The sequence below is a fragment of the Apium graveolens genome, chromosome 5 (assembly GCF_009905375.1).
Source record: "Apium graveolens cultivar Ventura chromosome 5, ASM990537v1, whole genome shotgun sequence".
Taxonomy (NCBI): domain Eukaryota; kingdom Viridiplantae; phylum Streptophyta; class Magnoliopsida; order Apiales; family Apiaceae; genus Apium; species Apium graveolens.
The window spans coordinates 309,684,298-309,703,057 of NC_133651.1; the positions used below are offsets into that span (position 1 = coordinate 309,684,298).

General features: G+C 30.5%; 1 protein-coding gene across 2 annotated transcripts; it reads right to left on the reverse strand.

Moving 5' to 3' along the window:
* Window positions 1-14: 14 nt before the first annotated feature.
* LOC141659387 (tetrahydroberberine oxidase-like) lies at window positions 15-2,526 on the reverse strand. Of its 2 annotated transcripts, none has more exons than XM_074466232.1 (2): window positions 2,386-2,526; window positions 15-1,976 (listed from the first exon to the last, which is right to left on the reverse strand). In XM_074466232.1, the coding sequence occupies exon 2, from the start codon at window positions 1,850-1,852 to the stop codon at window positions 221-223; it is 1,632 nt and encodes a 543-aa protein (XP_074322333.1). In that variant the 5' UTR covers window positions 1,853-1,976; window positions 2,386-2,526; the 3' UTR covers window positions 15-220. The 2 variants fall into 2 exon arrangements, with proteins under 2 accessions (XP_074322333.1, XP_074322334.1); XM_074466233.1 differs by having other exon boundaries at window positions 2,260-2,526.
* Window positions 2,527-18,760: the final 16,234 nt, after the last annotated feature.

Below are 18,760 nucleotides of genomic sequence, written 5' to 3' on the forward strand. Positions count from 1 at the left end.
AAGCATCTAAAAAATAAGAAAACTTGTAACTTCATTGAAGATCTTTTAATAAAGTACTTTGATAACTTATCAAATTTCACCAGAACCTCTCTTGAAGCTAAAGGAAGAATTGTTTTCGAATAAGCTGTTTGAAGGAATCTCTAGACAAAGCTAAGGCGCGCGCGCACACACACACTCATAGATATGCACATTTCATGTATATATCACATATATGCACACCTTACAGTTCATCTTTTGATAAAGATGGAAAAGCAGGAATGCTCTGTTCATGATTGAAGAAATTGTCAGGATCAACCAGAGTCTTTACTCTAACCAAACGCTCAAAATTGATTCCAAAGTATTTAAAACCACATTGGCTTGCTTCTTCGTAGGTTAAGCTTCCAATCCCCAAGTCAAGATCATTGTAGTTTACATACGCAGTCCTCGGGTTCTTTGAAACGTAAGGAGCCAGGTCATTGTATAGGCTTTTGAGCCAATTCAATCTCTTTAACTGTTCATCTCTGCTCGTGTTTGCCTGCCAAGACACTCCATTATACATCATGTACAAGTTTCCAGCTCTGTGGGGAAATGGAAGCTCCGATGCTGAGAACTCATCCATTTTTCCTCCATACGGTGTCATTAATATATTAGCTGCTCCTGCCTCAAGCTCAAAATATTTCTTCCATATCATTTGAAATCCTTCTTTGGATATAGGTTCTTGAACATAGTCAGATTTTGCTTTGTAGAATAGGTAAGGAATTAAACTTCGATTCAGTAAAAGTTCATCTGATTCACCGAATCGAAAAGCAGAATTTCCAGCAAACCAAAGACAAGATTTAAGCCAACTGACTTCTCTGCAGTCATCTTTTACCAAGTCCAGTTCCGGGAAGCTGATTTGCATTATAGAAAGTAGTTTATCAACCCCTCCAAGAAACAAGGATTCAAAAGAAACAACTATAGTTCTCTTTGATCCATCTTGATTTAAATTCACTGCTTTTATTTGGATTCTTATGTATAAATCTCTATCAATTTTGGGAGCAACATATTGCCACTGATGAACAAGGTCAGTAGCACCTTGCTCTAAAGTCCTTGCAACAGAAAATATAGTAACAGTCTCTGGCACAGCAACTAGCTTCAAGTTCCACGCGACTATGATACCAAAACTAGAAGCTATACCTCCTCTAATGGCCCAAAAAAGATCTTCTCCCATAGATTTTCTATCCAGAATTTCACCATTTACATTAATCATCCGGACATCAATTACATTGTCAGCAGCAAGACCATACTTTCTTACCATAGCTCCATATCCTCCACCACTGATTAGTCCAGTGACACCAACAGTGCCCCGCACACCTCCTGGAAAGCCAAGGATGCTACTCTTTTTAGCAATCCGATAATAAACTTCCCCGATATTTGCACCACCTTGAACCCAGGCAGAGTTGTTTTCCAAATCAACATCGACAGACTGAAGATTTATCATGTCAATCATAACAAACGGGACACGTGCCGTGTAAGAAAGACCCTCAAAGTCATGACCTCCACACCGAATCCTGATATGCACACGGTGTTCTCTAGCACAGTTGACAACTGACTGTATTTGGGACTCATGGACTGGTGTAACAATAACCAAAGGCTTAAGGAACTCAGGTGATGTGAATCGAAGATTTCTTAATCCAAGCTGCAAGATGGATGTGTACGAAGAATTCTCCGGGGTAAACAACAATTCTGATATTGGATATAAATGATCTGACTGATCATTCAAACATTGAAGAAAAGCTATATACGAAGCCTGGCCCGACATTTCAGCACAATACAGATACAAAAGAATCGAAACAAGAAATGACAAGAGTGAATACGAGAACAGTGCCTTCATATTTTCTTAACTGACTTGTGAGCCAGAAAAAGAAATATCACTTATTAAGCAGCACAAGTCAGTCAGTCAATTCACCTGGTTTGAAGGCTATTGTGTGAGCCCTTAGGGTTTACCCAGTGCGCACCTGAAAGGTAGCGGCTACGGGTTAGTTACGATAAACAAAAAAAGTCAGTCAGTCACTAAAATATTTCGAAACTTAACATTTCTTTACTGACAATCCTAAATTTATACAGGCTATATCTCCAAATCTTAACAGGATTCCTTCTATATAAATAGAAAATTATCGGTACGCTGCAAGGAAATGTCAGTGCATCCAAAGAGATTCAACAGCTTAATATATCAGCATAATGCACCAAAGAGTCATATGATAAAAAAGAACAACGTAAGCAATAAAAGGGTTCATTTACTTGAGGTTTGTTTGAAGCAACTTAACAAACAGAACATAAGCAACAAGAAGAAAGCAGACTATTCAATGTACTCACTCATTCACAATGTTTGTGTAATATTTTGCAAGTATGAGTACAACTACTTACCAGACAAGAAGTTTGTTGTTGGGTTTGTTGTTAAGTTGTATACATAGTACATGTGTTTCTTTAATATCTTATCTGTATTTGCTACTTAACAAGGTGTAAAACAAAGGTTACAAAACTAACGACTTGGCTTGATTTGCCCCGTTGTAAAACTTGCCTCCAAGTATTCAATACTCCTTCCATTCCTAAAAAGGTTTATATAGTTTATATCGAACACTTTTGCCCATACACATTTCATTGTTAATATATTTAATTTTGTATTAGTATTAAATATAAAAACTTCATAATCAATCGCTTACAAAAAGTCAAAATATAAAAAATATTTTGGGACAGAGGAAGTATCATTAACAACGGTAAAATACCGCAAACAAATTTAAATTATTGCGACAAATTATATATAAGAGTAAATAGTTAATGATGATTTTGAACTTTATTTGAAATATAATAAAATAATTATTACTCATACTAGCATAAATCCCGTGCGATGCACGGGTTCCCGTTAATATTTTAAATTTTTATTTATTCCGTTATATTATATTTTTAAAATATTTATATAAATATATAATAATTATAAATTTATAATAAAAATAATAAAATAACCTGTGATCATAATTTAGTAGAATAAGTATAATATTTTTAGAAGTTTAACAATTTAGTAGTTTAGCAGATATATAACACTATTTATTTATTTTTTAATAATAGGATAAGTTGTATTCGTAGTTTAGTAGAATAAGTAGACTATTTTTAGTAGTTTAAGAATCTAGTAGTTTATTGAATATATAACATTGTTTATTTATTTTTGTAATAATCAAAATTAGGGAATAACCGTTAAATCAAATTATACCCTATTACGGTTATTATAGTATAGTACATACTAATGTATTATTTGACAAATGTTATCTGTGAGATGATTTATTTTTAATCATATTTTCAATTTCTTTTTTTCTTAGCGGGAAAAGTTAAATATTATACTAAGAAGTCAAATACTAAGATATGGTTGCGTTCTCATTATACTGCAGGGAACACAATTTGTACAAAATAACTATTGTCTTGGTTTGAAAACAAACATTTCATTTTAAATGATAGATTTCAAATGTTATGATTTGAGTTTTTATTTTAAATTCTTATATATTATCTTGAATTTCAAATTAAATCCAAATCCAAACTATTTTACTTATTCAAATATGTTATTTAATCAAATTTTAAATTTTAAATTTAAATTAAAGCTACCAAACGGGCACTAAGATAATTTCAACCAACACATGTACTATATGAATAGAACGGGATAATTTAGACTAGAGCCCCATGTGATTCTAACAACTACCTGCCGCATTGAAATATTGCGGCAGCCCCTGCAACATTGTTTGCAGGTAGTGCAATGAAACATTGCTGAAGGACAGTGTTTGCCCACTTTATTTTTTCTAATTTATTTTTTTGTGTTAAAAATAAATTTTTAAATATTTTTTCGAACTTATATTTTGATATTTTTGAATTAATATTTTAAACTAAAATATTTAAATTTTAATATTGAATTTAAATTTTTTGAATGAAAATTTATTTTTTAATTATTTGTTCGAAATAGTATTTTCGAATTTTTATTATAACGGAATATTGTGAGTTTTATGTTTTTTTTAATATTGTGAGTTTTTTTTTTATTTTTCTTGTACTTATCCAATTTAATTTATCAATTTTTAATTTATAGTAAACGAATATAATGCTAAAAATTGAAAATGTGGAAAACTAAAAAAAATTAAATTTTATCGATTTTTCGTTAGCTATAAAAATATATATAAAATAACTCAACCCCCGGAATGCTAAACATTTTTTGGTAGCAAATAAAAAAATACCCTGTGTCACCTACATCATTGTTTCATTGCGGCTAGTGCAATGAAACATTGCTGGAGGACGTTGTTTTAAATGTAACGGTTCTTCCTCTCTTTATTTTTCTAATTTATTTTTTTTGTTAAAAATGAATTTTTAAATATGTTTTCGAACTTATATTTTGATATTTTTGATTTAATATTTTAAACTAAAATATCTAAATTTAATATTGAATTTAAAATTTTTGAGTGGAAAAGTATTTTTTAATTATTTGTTCGAAATATTATTTTCGAATTTTTATCTTAACGGAATATTGTGAGTTTTATGATTTTTTTAATATTGTTAGTTTTATATTATTTTATTTTTCTTGTACTTGTCCTAATTTAGTTTATCAATTTTTAATTTATAGTAAATGAATATATTGCTAAAAATTGAAAATGTGGAAAACTAAAAAAAATGAAATTTTATAAATTTTTCGTTACTAATAAAAAAATATAAAACAACTGAGTCCCCGAAATACTAAACATTTTTTCGTAATAAGTAAAAAAAATAACATTTGCCACCTGTAGCATTGTTTAATTGCTGCTAGTGCAATGAAACATTGCTGTAGGTGGCTTTTTAACCACCTGGCGCAATATTTTATATATGTTGGGGCTGGCTGAAAACCTCCCGCAATGACTCATTGCGGTAGGGTTTTTTATTATTATTTTGCTCTCATTTATTTTTTTAAAATTAAAATTATGTATAAAAAATATTTAATTCATCATAACTTCATTAAAGAGTACAAATGTGTTGTTATACATAATTTTGACATATTTAAAATTTAAATTAAAATAATTTGATTAGAATTTACTCAAAAAAGTTTTAGAGAAGACGACACATTTTGATCAATAAACAATCATACTTGCAATACTCAATTCATACATTTCAGTTACTATCTTAGGTTTTTTATTTTTTTCATTAAAACAAATAATTTTAATTATTTTTCAGATTATATATCTAATTTATTTTTAAAATTTTAACTCATTATACAATTGATAATAACTGGGAAGTAGTAATAAAATTAGAAAATATAGAACAAATGATTGTTAAAATTAATTATATATTTTCTAACTCCGTTATTATCAAAAAAAATAATTCATTAAAATATAGTTTTTTGTTATTTTAGAAATTAAATAAAAACAGTAATCCTGCCGCAATATTTCATTGTGATAGGTACCTCCCGCAATGTCTCATTGCTGAAGTTCTGCTGCAATGAAACAATCCAGGGCATCAGTGGTTACTACAACCACCTGGTTTGTGGACCAAAACCCTTTAGACTAACTATTATATATATATATATATATTATATATATATATATAGGGTTTTGGTCCACAACTCAGGGTGGTTGTAGCACCGCCGCATTGTTTCATTGCAGCAGACCTCCAACAATGAGACATTGAGGGAGGTACCTACTACAATGAAATAATGCGACAGAATTCCTGTTTTTATTTAATTTCTAAAATAACAAAAAATTATGTTTTAATGAATTAATTTTTTTTCGATAATAACGGAGTTAGAAAATATATAATTAACTTTAACAATCATTTGTTCTATATTTTCTAATTTTATTACTACTTCCCTTTTATTATAAATTGTATAATGAGTTAAAAATTTAAAAATAAATTAGATATATAATCGGAAAAATAATTAAAATATTAGTTTTAATGAAAAAAATAAAAAATCTAAGATAGTAACTGAAATGTATGAATGGAGTATTGCAAGTATTTCGAAAATACTATTTCGAACAAATAATTAAAAAATACATTTTCACTCAAAATTTTTATATTCAATATTAAATTTAAATATTTTAGTTTAAAATATTAATTCAAAAATATCAAAATATAAGTTCGAAAAAATATTTAAAAATTCATTTTTAACAAAAAAATAAATTAGAAAAAATAAAGCGGGCAAGAACCGTTACATTTAAAACAGCGTTCTCCAACATTGTTTCATTAGAGTTTCATTGCACTAGCCGCAATGAAACAATGTTGTAGGTGGCACCGGGTTTTTTTATTTGTTACGAAAAAATGTTTAGTATTCCGGAGCTGAGTTGTTTTATATTTATTTATAACTAACGAAAAATCGATAAAATTTCACTTTTTTTAGTTTTCCACATTTTCAATTTTTAGCAGTATATTCGTTTACTATAAATTAAAAATTGATAAATTAAATTTGACAACTACAAGAAAAATAAAAAAACATAAAACTCACAATATTAAAAAAAACATAAAACTCAGAATATTCCCTTATAATAAAAATTCGAAAATTCTATTTCAAACAAATAATTAAAATATACATTTTTACTCAAAAATTTTAAATTCAATATTAAATTTAAATTCTTTAGTTTAAAATATTAATTTAGAAATATCAAAATATAAGTTCGAAAAAATATTTAAAAATTCATTTTTAACAGAAAAAATAAATTAGAAAAAATAAAGCGGGCAAGAACCGTTACATTTAAAATAACGTATTTCAGCAATATTTCATTACACTAGCCGCAATGAAACACTGCTGTAGGTGGCAGATGGTATTTTTTTTTATTTGTTATGAAAAAATGTTTAGCATTCCGGAGGCTGAGTTGTTTTTTTATATAGGTAATGAAAAATCAATAAAATTTCATTTTTTTTAGTTTTCCACATTTTCAATTTTTAGCATTATATTCGTTTACTATAAATTAAAAATTGATAAATTAAATTGGACAAGTACAAGAAAAATAAAAAAAATATAAAACTCTCAATATTAAAAAAACATAAAACTCATAATATTCCCTTATAATAAAAATTCGAAAATACTATTTGGAACAAATAATTAAAAAATATATTTTCACTAAAAAAATTTTAAATTCAATATTAAATTTAAATATTTTAGTTTAAAATATTAATTCAAAAATATCAAAATATAAGTTCAAAAAAATATTTAAAAATTCATTTTTAACAAAAAAATAAATTAGAAAAAATAAAGCGGGCAAAACCGTTACATTTAAAACAGCGTCCTGCAGCAATGTTTCATTGCACTAGCCGCAATGAAACTAGGTGGCAGAGGGTATTTTTTTTTATTTGTTATGAAAAAATGTTTAGCATTTCGGGGGTTGAGTTGTTTTTTTATATAGGTAATGAAAAATCGATAAAATTTCATTTTTTTTAGTTTTCCACATTTTCAATTTTTAGCATTATATTCGTTTACTATAAATTAAAAATTGATAAATTAAATTGGTCAAGTATAAGAAAAATAAAAAAAACATAAAACTCTCAATATTAAAAAAACATAAAACTCATAATATTCCTTTATAATAAAAATTCGAAAATACTATTTCGAACAAATAATTATAAAATATATTTTCACTCAAAAATTTTAAATTCAATATTAAATTTAAATATTTTAGTTTAAAATATTAATTCAAAAATATCAAAATATAAGTTCGAAAAAATATTTAAAAATTCATTTTTAACAAAAAAATAAATTAGAAAAAATAAAGCGAGCAAAACCGTTACAGTTAAAAGAGCGTCCTCCAGCAATGTTTCATTGCACTAGCCGCAATGAAACAATTCTGTAGGTGGCATAGGGTAATTTTTTTTATTTGTTACGAAAAAATGCTTAGCATTCTGGGAGTTGAGTTGTTTTATATTTTTTTTATAGCTAACGAAAAATCGATAAAATTTTATTTTTTTAGTTTTCCACATTTTCAATTTTTAGCATTATATTCGTTTACTATAAATTAAAAATTGATAAATTCAATTGGACAAGTACAAGAAAAATTAAAAAAAAAACATAAAACTCACAATATTAAAAAAAATATAAAACTCATAATATTCCCTTATAATAAAAATTCGAAAATACTATTTCGAACAAATAATTAAAAAATATATTTTCACTCAAAAATTTTAAATTCAATATTAATTTTAAATTCAATATTAAATTTAAATATTTATTTTTAAATATTAATTCAAAAATATCAAAATATAAGTTCGAAAAAATATATAAAAAATTATTTTTAACAAAAAAAATAAATTATAAAAAATAAAGCGGGCAAACAGTGTCCTCCATTAATGTTTCATTGCACTAGCTGCAATGAAACAATGCTGTAGGGGTTGCCGCAATTCCTTAATGCGCAGGTGGCCACCTGAGCCTAGGAAGGGCACCCATATATACATATATATATATATATATATATATATAGTCAAGTTCTATGGAGACCACGGTAACCACTTATGTTCTGCAACTAAAATCTTACATAAAAATATTGCAAAATGTATTATTTTATGAATAATGTTCTACAAAGATTATTATTTTATTCAAAATCATGAACATCATACATGTACTGCATGTAGAACATTACAAAATGTTTTATTCTACGAAATATGTTAGATTATTATTTTATTCAAAATCATGAACATCATACATGTACTGGATGTAGAACATTACAAAATGTTTTATTCTACGAAATATGTTTAGTTTGCAGAACATTTGTTCAAATTGCAGAACATATACATTATACTTATTAAGCTTAAATGATCTTTAACAATTTTAATGAATTAGTGATACTCGTAGAACATATTTCACAAATTAATATATTTCATAGTGTTTTGATCGCAAAACATAGGTGGTCTCCGAGGTCTCCGATAAAAATGTGGTCTCCATAATTTTTTTTTTCTCTCTCTCTATAGACTCCATAGAATCTAACTCATATATATATATATATGTGTGTGTGTGTATTAGCTTAAATCCTGTCATGCATGAGTTTACATTAATATTTATATATTTTTAAATATTATTCATCCAATTCTATAATAAATTTAACTTTAATATATTTATATAAATATGTAATAATTATATATACTTAGAAGCGGTATAAGTTGTGGTTGTAATTAAGGAGAACAATGACATTGTATCTAATAATTTAATAATTTAATAGTTGTATAATACTATATATTTTTATTTTTAATAAAAAAAATAAGCGGATAAATGTTAACCAGATTAAACTCATTCATATATTGCTTTCTATCTTTACCGAGTACACGCTGATATGTATTTATTCATCATTACCCATTTTAAAGTGTATTTTCAAACTTCTTGCCCAATTGGTTGAGCAGTCACTATCTTTCGGGTGCGCAGTGGGTAAACTCCACGGGCTCATGCAATAGCTTGTAAATCACGTGAACCAAGATAAACCGCATTTAAGCGACATGCTCTGACTCAGAAGGCATAATTATAAATTCTCCTCCCGTGAGATTCGAACTTGTGACAAAGAGTATAGTTATCCTCTCTTTAACCAATTGAACCAACCATTGCGGCCCAATTGGTTGAGTTTCGATTCTCGAAATCTGAAATATTCAACTTGCGGGCGATACAATGAACGAGTAACAAATAATTAGGTAAGTGTCATATGAATATATCATGAGGTAAGGTTTGTTTCGACTTTTTTCAATTTAAGTGATCAAATTCTTGAGATTTTTATTTATTTGAAGTTGGTATTAATTCTTGCATATATGTTGTATCATTCTTTCACTTTTTTATGTATCGAGGATCTTTCAAGAAAGTTGATTTTTATTTTTCGGAATGAGTGAAAGGCTGCGTACACCTTATCCTTTCTAAGACCCTTCTTTAAGCAAAATATACTTCATATTTTTTATTTGGTTTAGATAGATGTACGTGCTAAACTGTAAAATCCTGCCCGAATCTATACTATACTATATATCTATACTATACTATAATAGCCGAAATGGTGTATAATTTGTAATTTGGTTAACCCCTCGTTTTGGTTATCACTTTTCATCACGACCGTCGGATCTTCTTCATCATATAATCAGAGCCGTTAAATTCAAATACATAAATAATACACTTTCACAAGTTCTCAGGTTCGAATCCCGTCAACAACAAATATTTGTATTATTATTTGTAAAGATACATATAGGTTCTCATGTTCGAATCCCGTTAACAACAAATATTTAAATTATTATTTATAAAGATACATATAAATTTTCAAGTTTGAATCTAAAAATAACAAACATTTACATAATTATTTATGAATAAAATCTCATAAATCATATACTATTTATACTATTTGAACTTAACTTAAAATTATACACAATGAATAAAATCAGTATTTAGTATTTAATTATTTATATATAATTTTAATAAAATTATATGAAATAAAAATAAAAATATTAAGGAAGACCCGTGCATCGCACAGGCCGTAAGCTAGTATATATATATATATATATATATCTATACTATACTATTATAAGCAAAACACTCTATATTTGGTAGTCGGTTGCTCGGTACAGTTGTTTGGTACGATAAATAACAACCGTCAGATCTAAAGTCAGATAGACGAGAACCGTTGGATGCAATAATAAATATTATTATATTAATATTAAACTACTCTCATTAATTCAGGGTTCGAACCTCACCAATATCTTATTATATTTAAACTTTTATATTATTTATTTTAACAATTTCTACAGGTTCAGGGCTCGAATCCCGTGAACAACATATTATATTATATTATTTATTTTCAGTCAAGTCTCAAATTATCACAAAACATCCCCTATTTGGTAATCAGTTGTTCGGTACAGTCGTTTGATACGACAAATAACAACCATCAGATCTAAAGACTGATAGATGGGAACCGTTGGATGCAGTAATAAAATAATATTTAAACTGCTCTCATGGATCCAAAGTTTGAACCCCAATTAGTGGCAAAACTTCAATTTAATCCTTATTAACATATTTTAATATATAATAAACATATATACAAATTTGTAATCTCAATCAAATAAATAAATTGTCTCATTAATTTTATATCATGTTACGCTATTGTCTCTAACCTTGTCTATGATTTTATTAGGTTTTGACAAATTACCTTAACGGTCCCTTACGTCTGATTAATTTACAGAAATACCGATGGTTTAACTATTGTGCTACTTGCTCGCTGTGAGCAGTCGCCTGTGACTGCCCAGGACTTTTTTGCGAAGTTTCAAAATTCGGAAATCGATTTCAATTACTTTTATTCCGAAAAAATAATTATTCGTAACTCACAGGATATGAGTAATATATTGAGTATTTTTTAAAAATATTTTTCTTATACATTAAAATATATCATTTAATTAGAGCGCGATAACATAGCTCAAGTGATTAAGCGCTTATTTGTTCTGGATTCGATTTTCGCTCATCCCCGAAATTTGTTAGAACAGATACTTAATCGTAAGGTGTATAAGCTAAATTAGTCAAAAAAAAGTTATATCATTCAATTTTATTTTTCATGTTAAATATGTAAAATACAGAATTGTACTTAATAAGATTGGATCTAAGAAAGCTAAGTAGATACAAAAAATAAAGTATTTTGATGTTATTATTTATTATTCATTATATTAAATATTCTTTATGGAGTATAATCCATATAGACCATATACCGATAATAATTATTTAATTTATAGATTAAATAATAACTAATAATATATATTTTAATAATACAATAGCAATAGTTCAGATATATACTTGGACCCAAAAGTAAATTCCAAGTAATAGAGTCCAAATATATATATTTGAGAGGATCATTTGTATTTCCTTACTCTTTTTTTTGGGAATTTGTTAAATATACCAACTTTTGAAAATTTATTTGCAACTCTACTATCTTACTTAAAATTTTGCAAATTTACTATCTTTTTAAACATTAAAATAATTAAATTCCAAAAATACCATCTTCATCTTCACACTCCTTTTTTTAACTTCTCTAGCCTCTCTCTCTCACTCTTCTCTCACCCACTCTCTCTCCTCCTCATTATACAACCTCATCCTCCACAATTTCATCAATAACCACCTCTTCCACTCATCCGCCACCACTCACCTCCGATAATTACCTCATCCACGCATCTGCCTCCGTAACCACCATCACCTCCCTGGCTCCCTCTCTTCTTCCACCATAACCACCACCACCACCTCCATATCCACCGCCACCGTCTTCACGACGACCTTCATATCACCTCCACCGCCTTCACGACGGGCTCCTTCATATCCACCGCCACCTCAATAACCTCCGGCACCTTCACGACTGTCCACCGTCGCCACCTCCACCACTTCCGCGTGACTAAGCTTCGTTGACGATGATGTTACAGCCGTCTAACTCCTTGCCGTTCATTCCTTCAATCGCATCACGCATCGACTTCTCGTCCTTAAATGTAACAAATCCAAAGCCTTTTGATCTCCCTGTTTCACGATCGTTGATGATCTGCACATTAATCATTATTAACGACTTAGGTGGGGTTGTTTTCGATTGATTTCATGGTTACTTAGGTGGGGTTGTTTTCAGTTGATTTCATGGTTACTTTTGTGGTATTAGTATTGGCCCCGGGGTATTCATTTTTCGCCATTTGCAACCACCTGGACAACTTATTTTGCAACTAAAAGTAATTTTCAACATATTTTTTCAAATTTGCATTTGTGGTTGTATATATGGTTGCTAGAAGTTGTTGATATGGTTGCAAATGCAACCTCCATATTTTTGCAAATATTTTTTGAAATATAATATTTTTGCAATATTTTTTAAAAATTGAAAGTATTTTTACAAAAAGTTTATAAAATTTAGGTATTTATGAGAAAAGCCCTTTTTTTACAGGAGTAACAATTCCATTTTCATCCATTTTATTCCTGTACACCCACTTAGTTCCAATTATACTTCTGTTCTTTGGTGCAGGGACTAATTTCCAAACTTTGTTTCTCTCAAACTGATCCAGCTCCTCCTGCATGGCACATATCCAGTCAGGATCCATTAGGGCTTCTTCAGTTTTCTTGGGCTCTACTTGAGACAGAAAACATGCATGTAGGCATTCAGTAGCAGTTGCACTTCTAGTTCTCACACCAGCTGAGGGATCACCAATAATAGCTTCTACTGTATGACTCCTATCCCACTTTCTGGTGTGTGTCTGTTGACTAGTGCCTTCATCATTTTCTTCAATATTACCATGACTGTCATTTCCATTCTCTCCTTCTCCCCCTGAGTTTGTGCCATCAAATTCAGGTGTCTGAAGAGAGCTTTCATTTTCATGATTTTGTTCAGAGATCTCTTCATTTGTCACTTGTTGTGTCACAACTTCATTTTCCTCATCAGAATCACTGTCAATGGTTAGATTTCCAAATGCAAGGGCTTCAGCATCATTTACATCAAGGCATTCCAAGCCTGGACACTTGTCATCATCAAAAGTCACATCTGTGCTTTTCATAATTTTCTTTTGATCAATCACATAAACTTTATAGGCTGTTCTTTCCAATGAATATCCTAGAAAAATTGCTTCAAAAACTTTAGAGTCAAATTTCCCCACATATTCAAAGTTGTCTTTTAGAATATAACACTTGCTTCCAAACACATGTAGATGCTTCACTGTAGGCTTCCTGTTAGACATGATTGAGTAGGGTGATTTGTCATGAGCTTTGTTGATGAGATATCTGTTTTGAGTGTAGCATGCAGTATTAACAGCCTCTTCCCAAAAACTAGTTGGCAACTGAGCATCTTGTAGCAAAGTTCTAGCAGCTTCAACCAATATTCTATTTTTCCTCTCAACTACTCCATTCTGTTGAGGTATTCTAGCTGCTGAAAATTCTTGAACAATGCCTTTGCTTTTGCAGAATTCACTTAATGTTGAGTTTCTGAATTCTGTTCCATTATCACTTCTCAATCTTTTCACACTAACCTTTCCTTCAGCTTGCTTCTCAATTTTCTCGATGTGCTCAATTATAATGTTTGGAGTTTCATCTTTAGAGTACATGAACTCAACCCAAGTGTATCTTGAAAAATCATCAACCATGACAAGGGCATATTTGTTCCTTCAAATGGACAAGACATTTACTGTCCCAAACAAGTCCATGTGAATAAGTTGCAGAGGTGCACTTATAGAATTCACAGATTTTGACTTGTGACTTGATCTTTTCATTTTTCCTTTCTGACAAGCTTCACAAACTTCCAGTTGAGCAAATTCCAGATTGGGCATGTCTCTCACAAGTTCCTTCTTGACTAGGCTGTTGATTGCTTTGAAATTCAAGTGAGATAGTTTTTTATATCCACAATTTGCTTTGCTCTTCTGATGCCTTGGTGTTGAAATAACACATTCCATCCTTATTTGTTGAGTCTAAGTCTGCAACAAACAAGCTTCCCTTTCTTACTCCTTTAAGAGCAATTTCACCAGTCTTTTTGCTAATAAAAGCACAATCTTCTTTGTTGAAAACAACTTGAAAACCTCTGTCTGCAAATTGACTAACACTTAGGAGATTTACTTCTAATCCAGCAACTAGTGCTACATCTTCAATGACAACATTTCCAGAAACAATCTTGCCATATCCCATTGTGAATCCTTTGCTGTTGTCTCCAAAGGTTACCAAAGGGCCAACCATCTCCCCAAATTGTGATAGCAGGGCTTTATCACCTGTCGTATGCCTGGAGCATCCACTATCAATGATCCATATGACCTTCTTTCCTTTGCCCTGCACACAATGAGGATTAAGTGTATTTAGCTACCCAAACTGTGTTGGGTACTTTCTTTATGTTAACTGATTTTGCAGAAGTAGAATGAGAATTTTGAGATAAAATGGAATTCATAGACTGTTGAGCATTTTCCCTTTCAGATATAGAACCAACTTTTGATTCTATGAGATCAATTCTCAATTTGTGGCAACTCTTCATCACTTTCATGTTGCAGGGAATGCAATCAAACTTGTCACATAATGAATAGGGATCATTTGCCTTAGCTTCATTGTACTTGCAGACTCCTTCAGGTGGATTGCTAACAGTCTTTTTACAAAGATGAGTTAGGTGATTCATTGATCCATAATTCTCACACTTCTTTCTAGGAGCATCTGCTACATAAGCAAAATTATTGCTTTTGTTTATCCCAATCTTTCCATTTCTATTCTTCTTTTTCTTTTTGACCTGTTTAGCTTTAATCTCCTTCACAGGCTCCTTAGTTTCTTGATTGGCTTTTGGTGTTTCAACAGAGATGGAATACTGAGTTGTCTCATCATTTTTCTTTTGCTTGTCCTCAACAGCTATCTCTTGTTTGATGATCAACTCTTCTTCACTGAAGTTCACCTCACATGCCTTGAACAAAGGTGATTCAACTTTCTTCAAAATAATTGGAATATCTTCAGTTTGAGTTGATTTCCCTTTGTCACTGACATACTTCCTCTTATTGTTCAAATCCTCATAATCAAGACCAATGGCAATGTTTGCACATGGCTTGTTCTTTTCATGATATTGTCCAATCAACTCAGAAGCATTTTTGAAGGATTTCAGCTTTATTTCATTCTTCTCCTGCCTTTCTCTCAACACTGCTTCAATTTCAATTGCACACTTTAATTTATTCTTTAAGTATGCAATTTCTTGTTTAGCAGCATCAAGCTCAACCAACAACAATTCAGTCTCTTGTTTTTCACTCTCAAGTTTTTCACTGATCTTTTTTAATCTGCTAACTTCCTCATTTGCAGCAACCATGCTTGTATGAATGTGGAACATTTCTGTGCTCATCTTTTCAACAATTTCCTTATATTGACTCACATTTAAATCAATTGTGGTGAGAGTTGGTACCTGTGATTTAGATGATGAAGAGTCTCCTTGCTCCAAGGCCATGAGTGCATAGTTTCCAACTTCTTCATCTTCATCATTATCTGAATCATCCCAGCACTTGCCCTCAGTAATATAAGCTTTCCCTTGTTGCTTCTTTAGAAGAGCATCATACTTTGCTTCCAATTCAAGATAGGCCTTGTCTTTCTTTGCTTTCTTAGGTTTCCTACATTCTGTAGCAAAATGGCGCAACTCATCACAGTTAAAGCATCTTATTTTTGATCTATCAACATATCCAGTTTTGTAGCCAGTTTTGCTATCAGGAGCGTAATTCCCTTTTCCTTTCCAGCCGCTGTCTTTGTTGAAGAACTGTGCTTTGCTTTTGAAAAATTTTGGTTTCTTTACTCTAATATTAGAGAATTTTCTAGCCAAGTAAGCCATTGATTTGTCTAGCTCATCAAGCTCATCAAGCTCATCAAGAGTGTAGAACTCATCTTCTTCATCCAATTCCAGTATGACTTGCTCTTCAGTGTCATTGACTCTTTTCTCACTTGTAGGAATGACTGGAGTTGGGGATCTTTGCTCATCATTAAAAGTATGGCCTTCATTCACAATCAGTGCACTTGAGCCATCCATTACATATCCTTGACCAGCCCTTAATGACCTCTTTTGAATCATTTCAAGTTCATAAGTTTTCAGAACCCCATAGAGCACTTCCAGTGTGATTTTACTCAAATCCCTTCCTTCTCTGATTGCAGAGATCTTTTGTTCCAAATGGTCAGGGAGAGTGAGCAAGAATTTCAAATTCACTTCTTCAACATCATAAAATTTATCATGAAGCTGCAAGTCATTTATCAGCTTATTAAACCTTTCAAACACATCAGTAATACCCTCCTTTGGTTTAGCCATAAAACCCTCATACTGAGAAATCAATATCCTTCTTTGATTTGACCTAACCTCCTCAGTTCCTTCACAAAGTATTTCAATCTTTTCCCAGATCTGTTTAGCAGTGTCACAGTTGACAATATTATTACACATTACATTATCAAGTGACTCAATTAGTATCAGTTGCAAAACACTGTCTAGGGAAACTTTCTCTCTTTCAGGTTTAGTATACTCAGAAGGATCCTTGGGAGCATAATGAGCTGGAATAACCATATCTCCATCTGTGGTTTCCTCAACTCTAACTACAGGAGTGAAGGGCCCATTCTTGAGGATACCAATGTAAAGGTGATTGGCCATTCTTATAAACACCATAAAGTGTAATTGGCCTTATCAAAGGGAGGAATCTTGATACTATTGATTTTCTGTGTATTCATTTTTCCAAGATCTAATCTGTTTACTTTCAGATTTTGCTCTGATACCACTTGTTAGATATGAATACAACATAGAGGGGGGGGGGGGGTGAATGTGTTTTGGCTTAAATATTTGATTTTCGATCGACTTAGGCTTTAGCAGTTGGTTGTTGTTAATAATTTAGTAGAATGGATGTTAAACATAAATAGCTGAGCAAATATGTAAAACAAAGATCTTCAAAACTCACTTAATTTTATATTAAAAATCAAGCAGTGTTTTGCTACAAAATCTCTAAGTTCTTGTTTTAGAACTTAGCTTCTTTCTTGAGAGAGAACACACAATTTTTCTAATCTGATTGTTCTCTTTTTAACTTAACTAGAGGACCAGTGTTAACTTTATAACTCAGTTAACTGCTGGTTTAAACAGTGGATAATAAAAATGCTATTATCTTTTCTAAACTGTCACTTGTCATTTCTATTTATAGAAAAGCAAATCTTCCATTTCTGGCTTAGCATATCTTTAGCTTCCCGTGATTACTTTAATCTCCTCTGTCAGTTAATCTTTGTCGTTGATCTTCCACATCTCTTAAGCTGCTTTTTGTAGACTTGTCAATCCAGCTGTGTGAATTGTTTATTGATTTGCAACCTTGGATATTGAACTGTTCTGCAATTCTGTACTTAGAGAAATTTCTTCACTTCGAGATCTCCAATTAAGTCGTAGAGAACTCGACATCTCAATAGGCATGTTGGCTTGTCGATATCTCTGAAACTTCATTGTTGCCTAGACTTATCGACAACTCTGAGTTCTCTAGTGAATTTTGGTTTATCGATAACTCAGAGTTCTCTAATGAATGTATACTTGTCGATATCTCTGAGTTCTCGACAGACAATTCCTGAGTTCTCTATACCCGGTGGATGTTTTTTATCCGTCGAGTAGTGATGGTTTATCCGTCGAGTAGACATTCCTCATCCATCGAGTAGATATTGCTCATCCGTCGGGTAGATGTTACTCATCCGTCAATACTCTCTGGAGTTTAAATGACTTCTCGATAAGTCATTCTGGAGTTCTCGAATGATTTCTTTATAACACTAATTCTGTGACTTGTAGAGATCTTGACTTAGAATGTTTTACACCAAATATATTTATTCAACTCCAAGCTTTTTCATAATTCTTCTGAGGCATGATCTTCTTGATCTTCTTCCAGATAGAATTCTTAGGCTTGACACTGTTCAGAGAAAAATGCTCCAGTCTGCTCCATTTATATTTTACAGACATTAAGTGTTACAAGTATGAATTACAAATTAAGGTTACAATACAACTAATCTTAGGGTTGTCAGTATGACTTAGTCTTGTTATGATACAGACATGTCTTGCACAACAGTAAGTTATAATGGTAAGTTGATTTTAGAATGGTAAGTTATAATGGTAAGTTGATTTCAAAGATTTTAATGAAAGATTTTGTAGAAATTTAAAAATTAGAAAAATAGAATGGTAAGTTATAATGGTAAATTTATTTTAAAGATTTTAATGAAAGATTTTGTAGAAATTTTAGGAAGGTAATTGTAGTTTTTGATATTTATTAGTTCAAAAAATTGAAAAAATTAGAAAAATAGAATGGTAAGTTGTCTCTCCTTTATATAAGTATATTGATTAATTGATTGATGATTGAT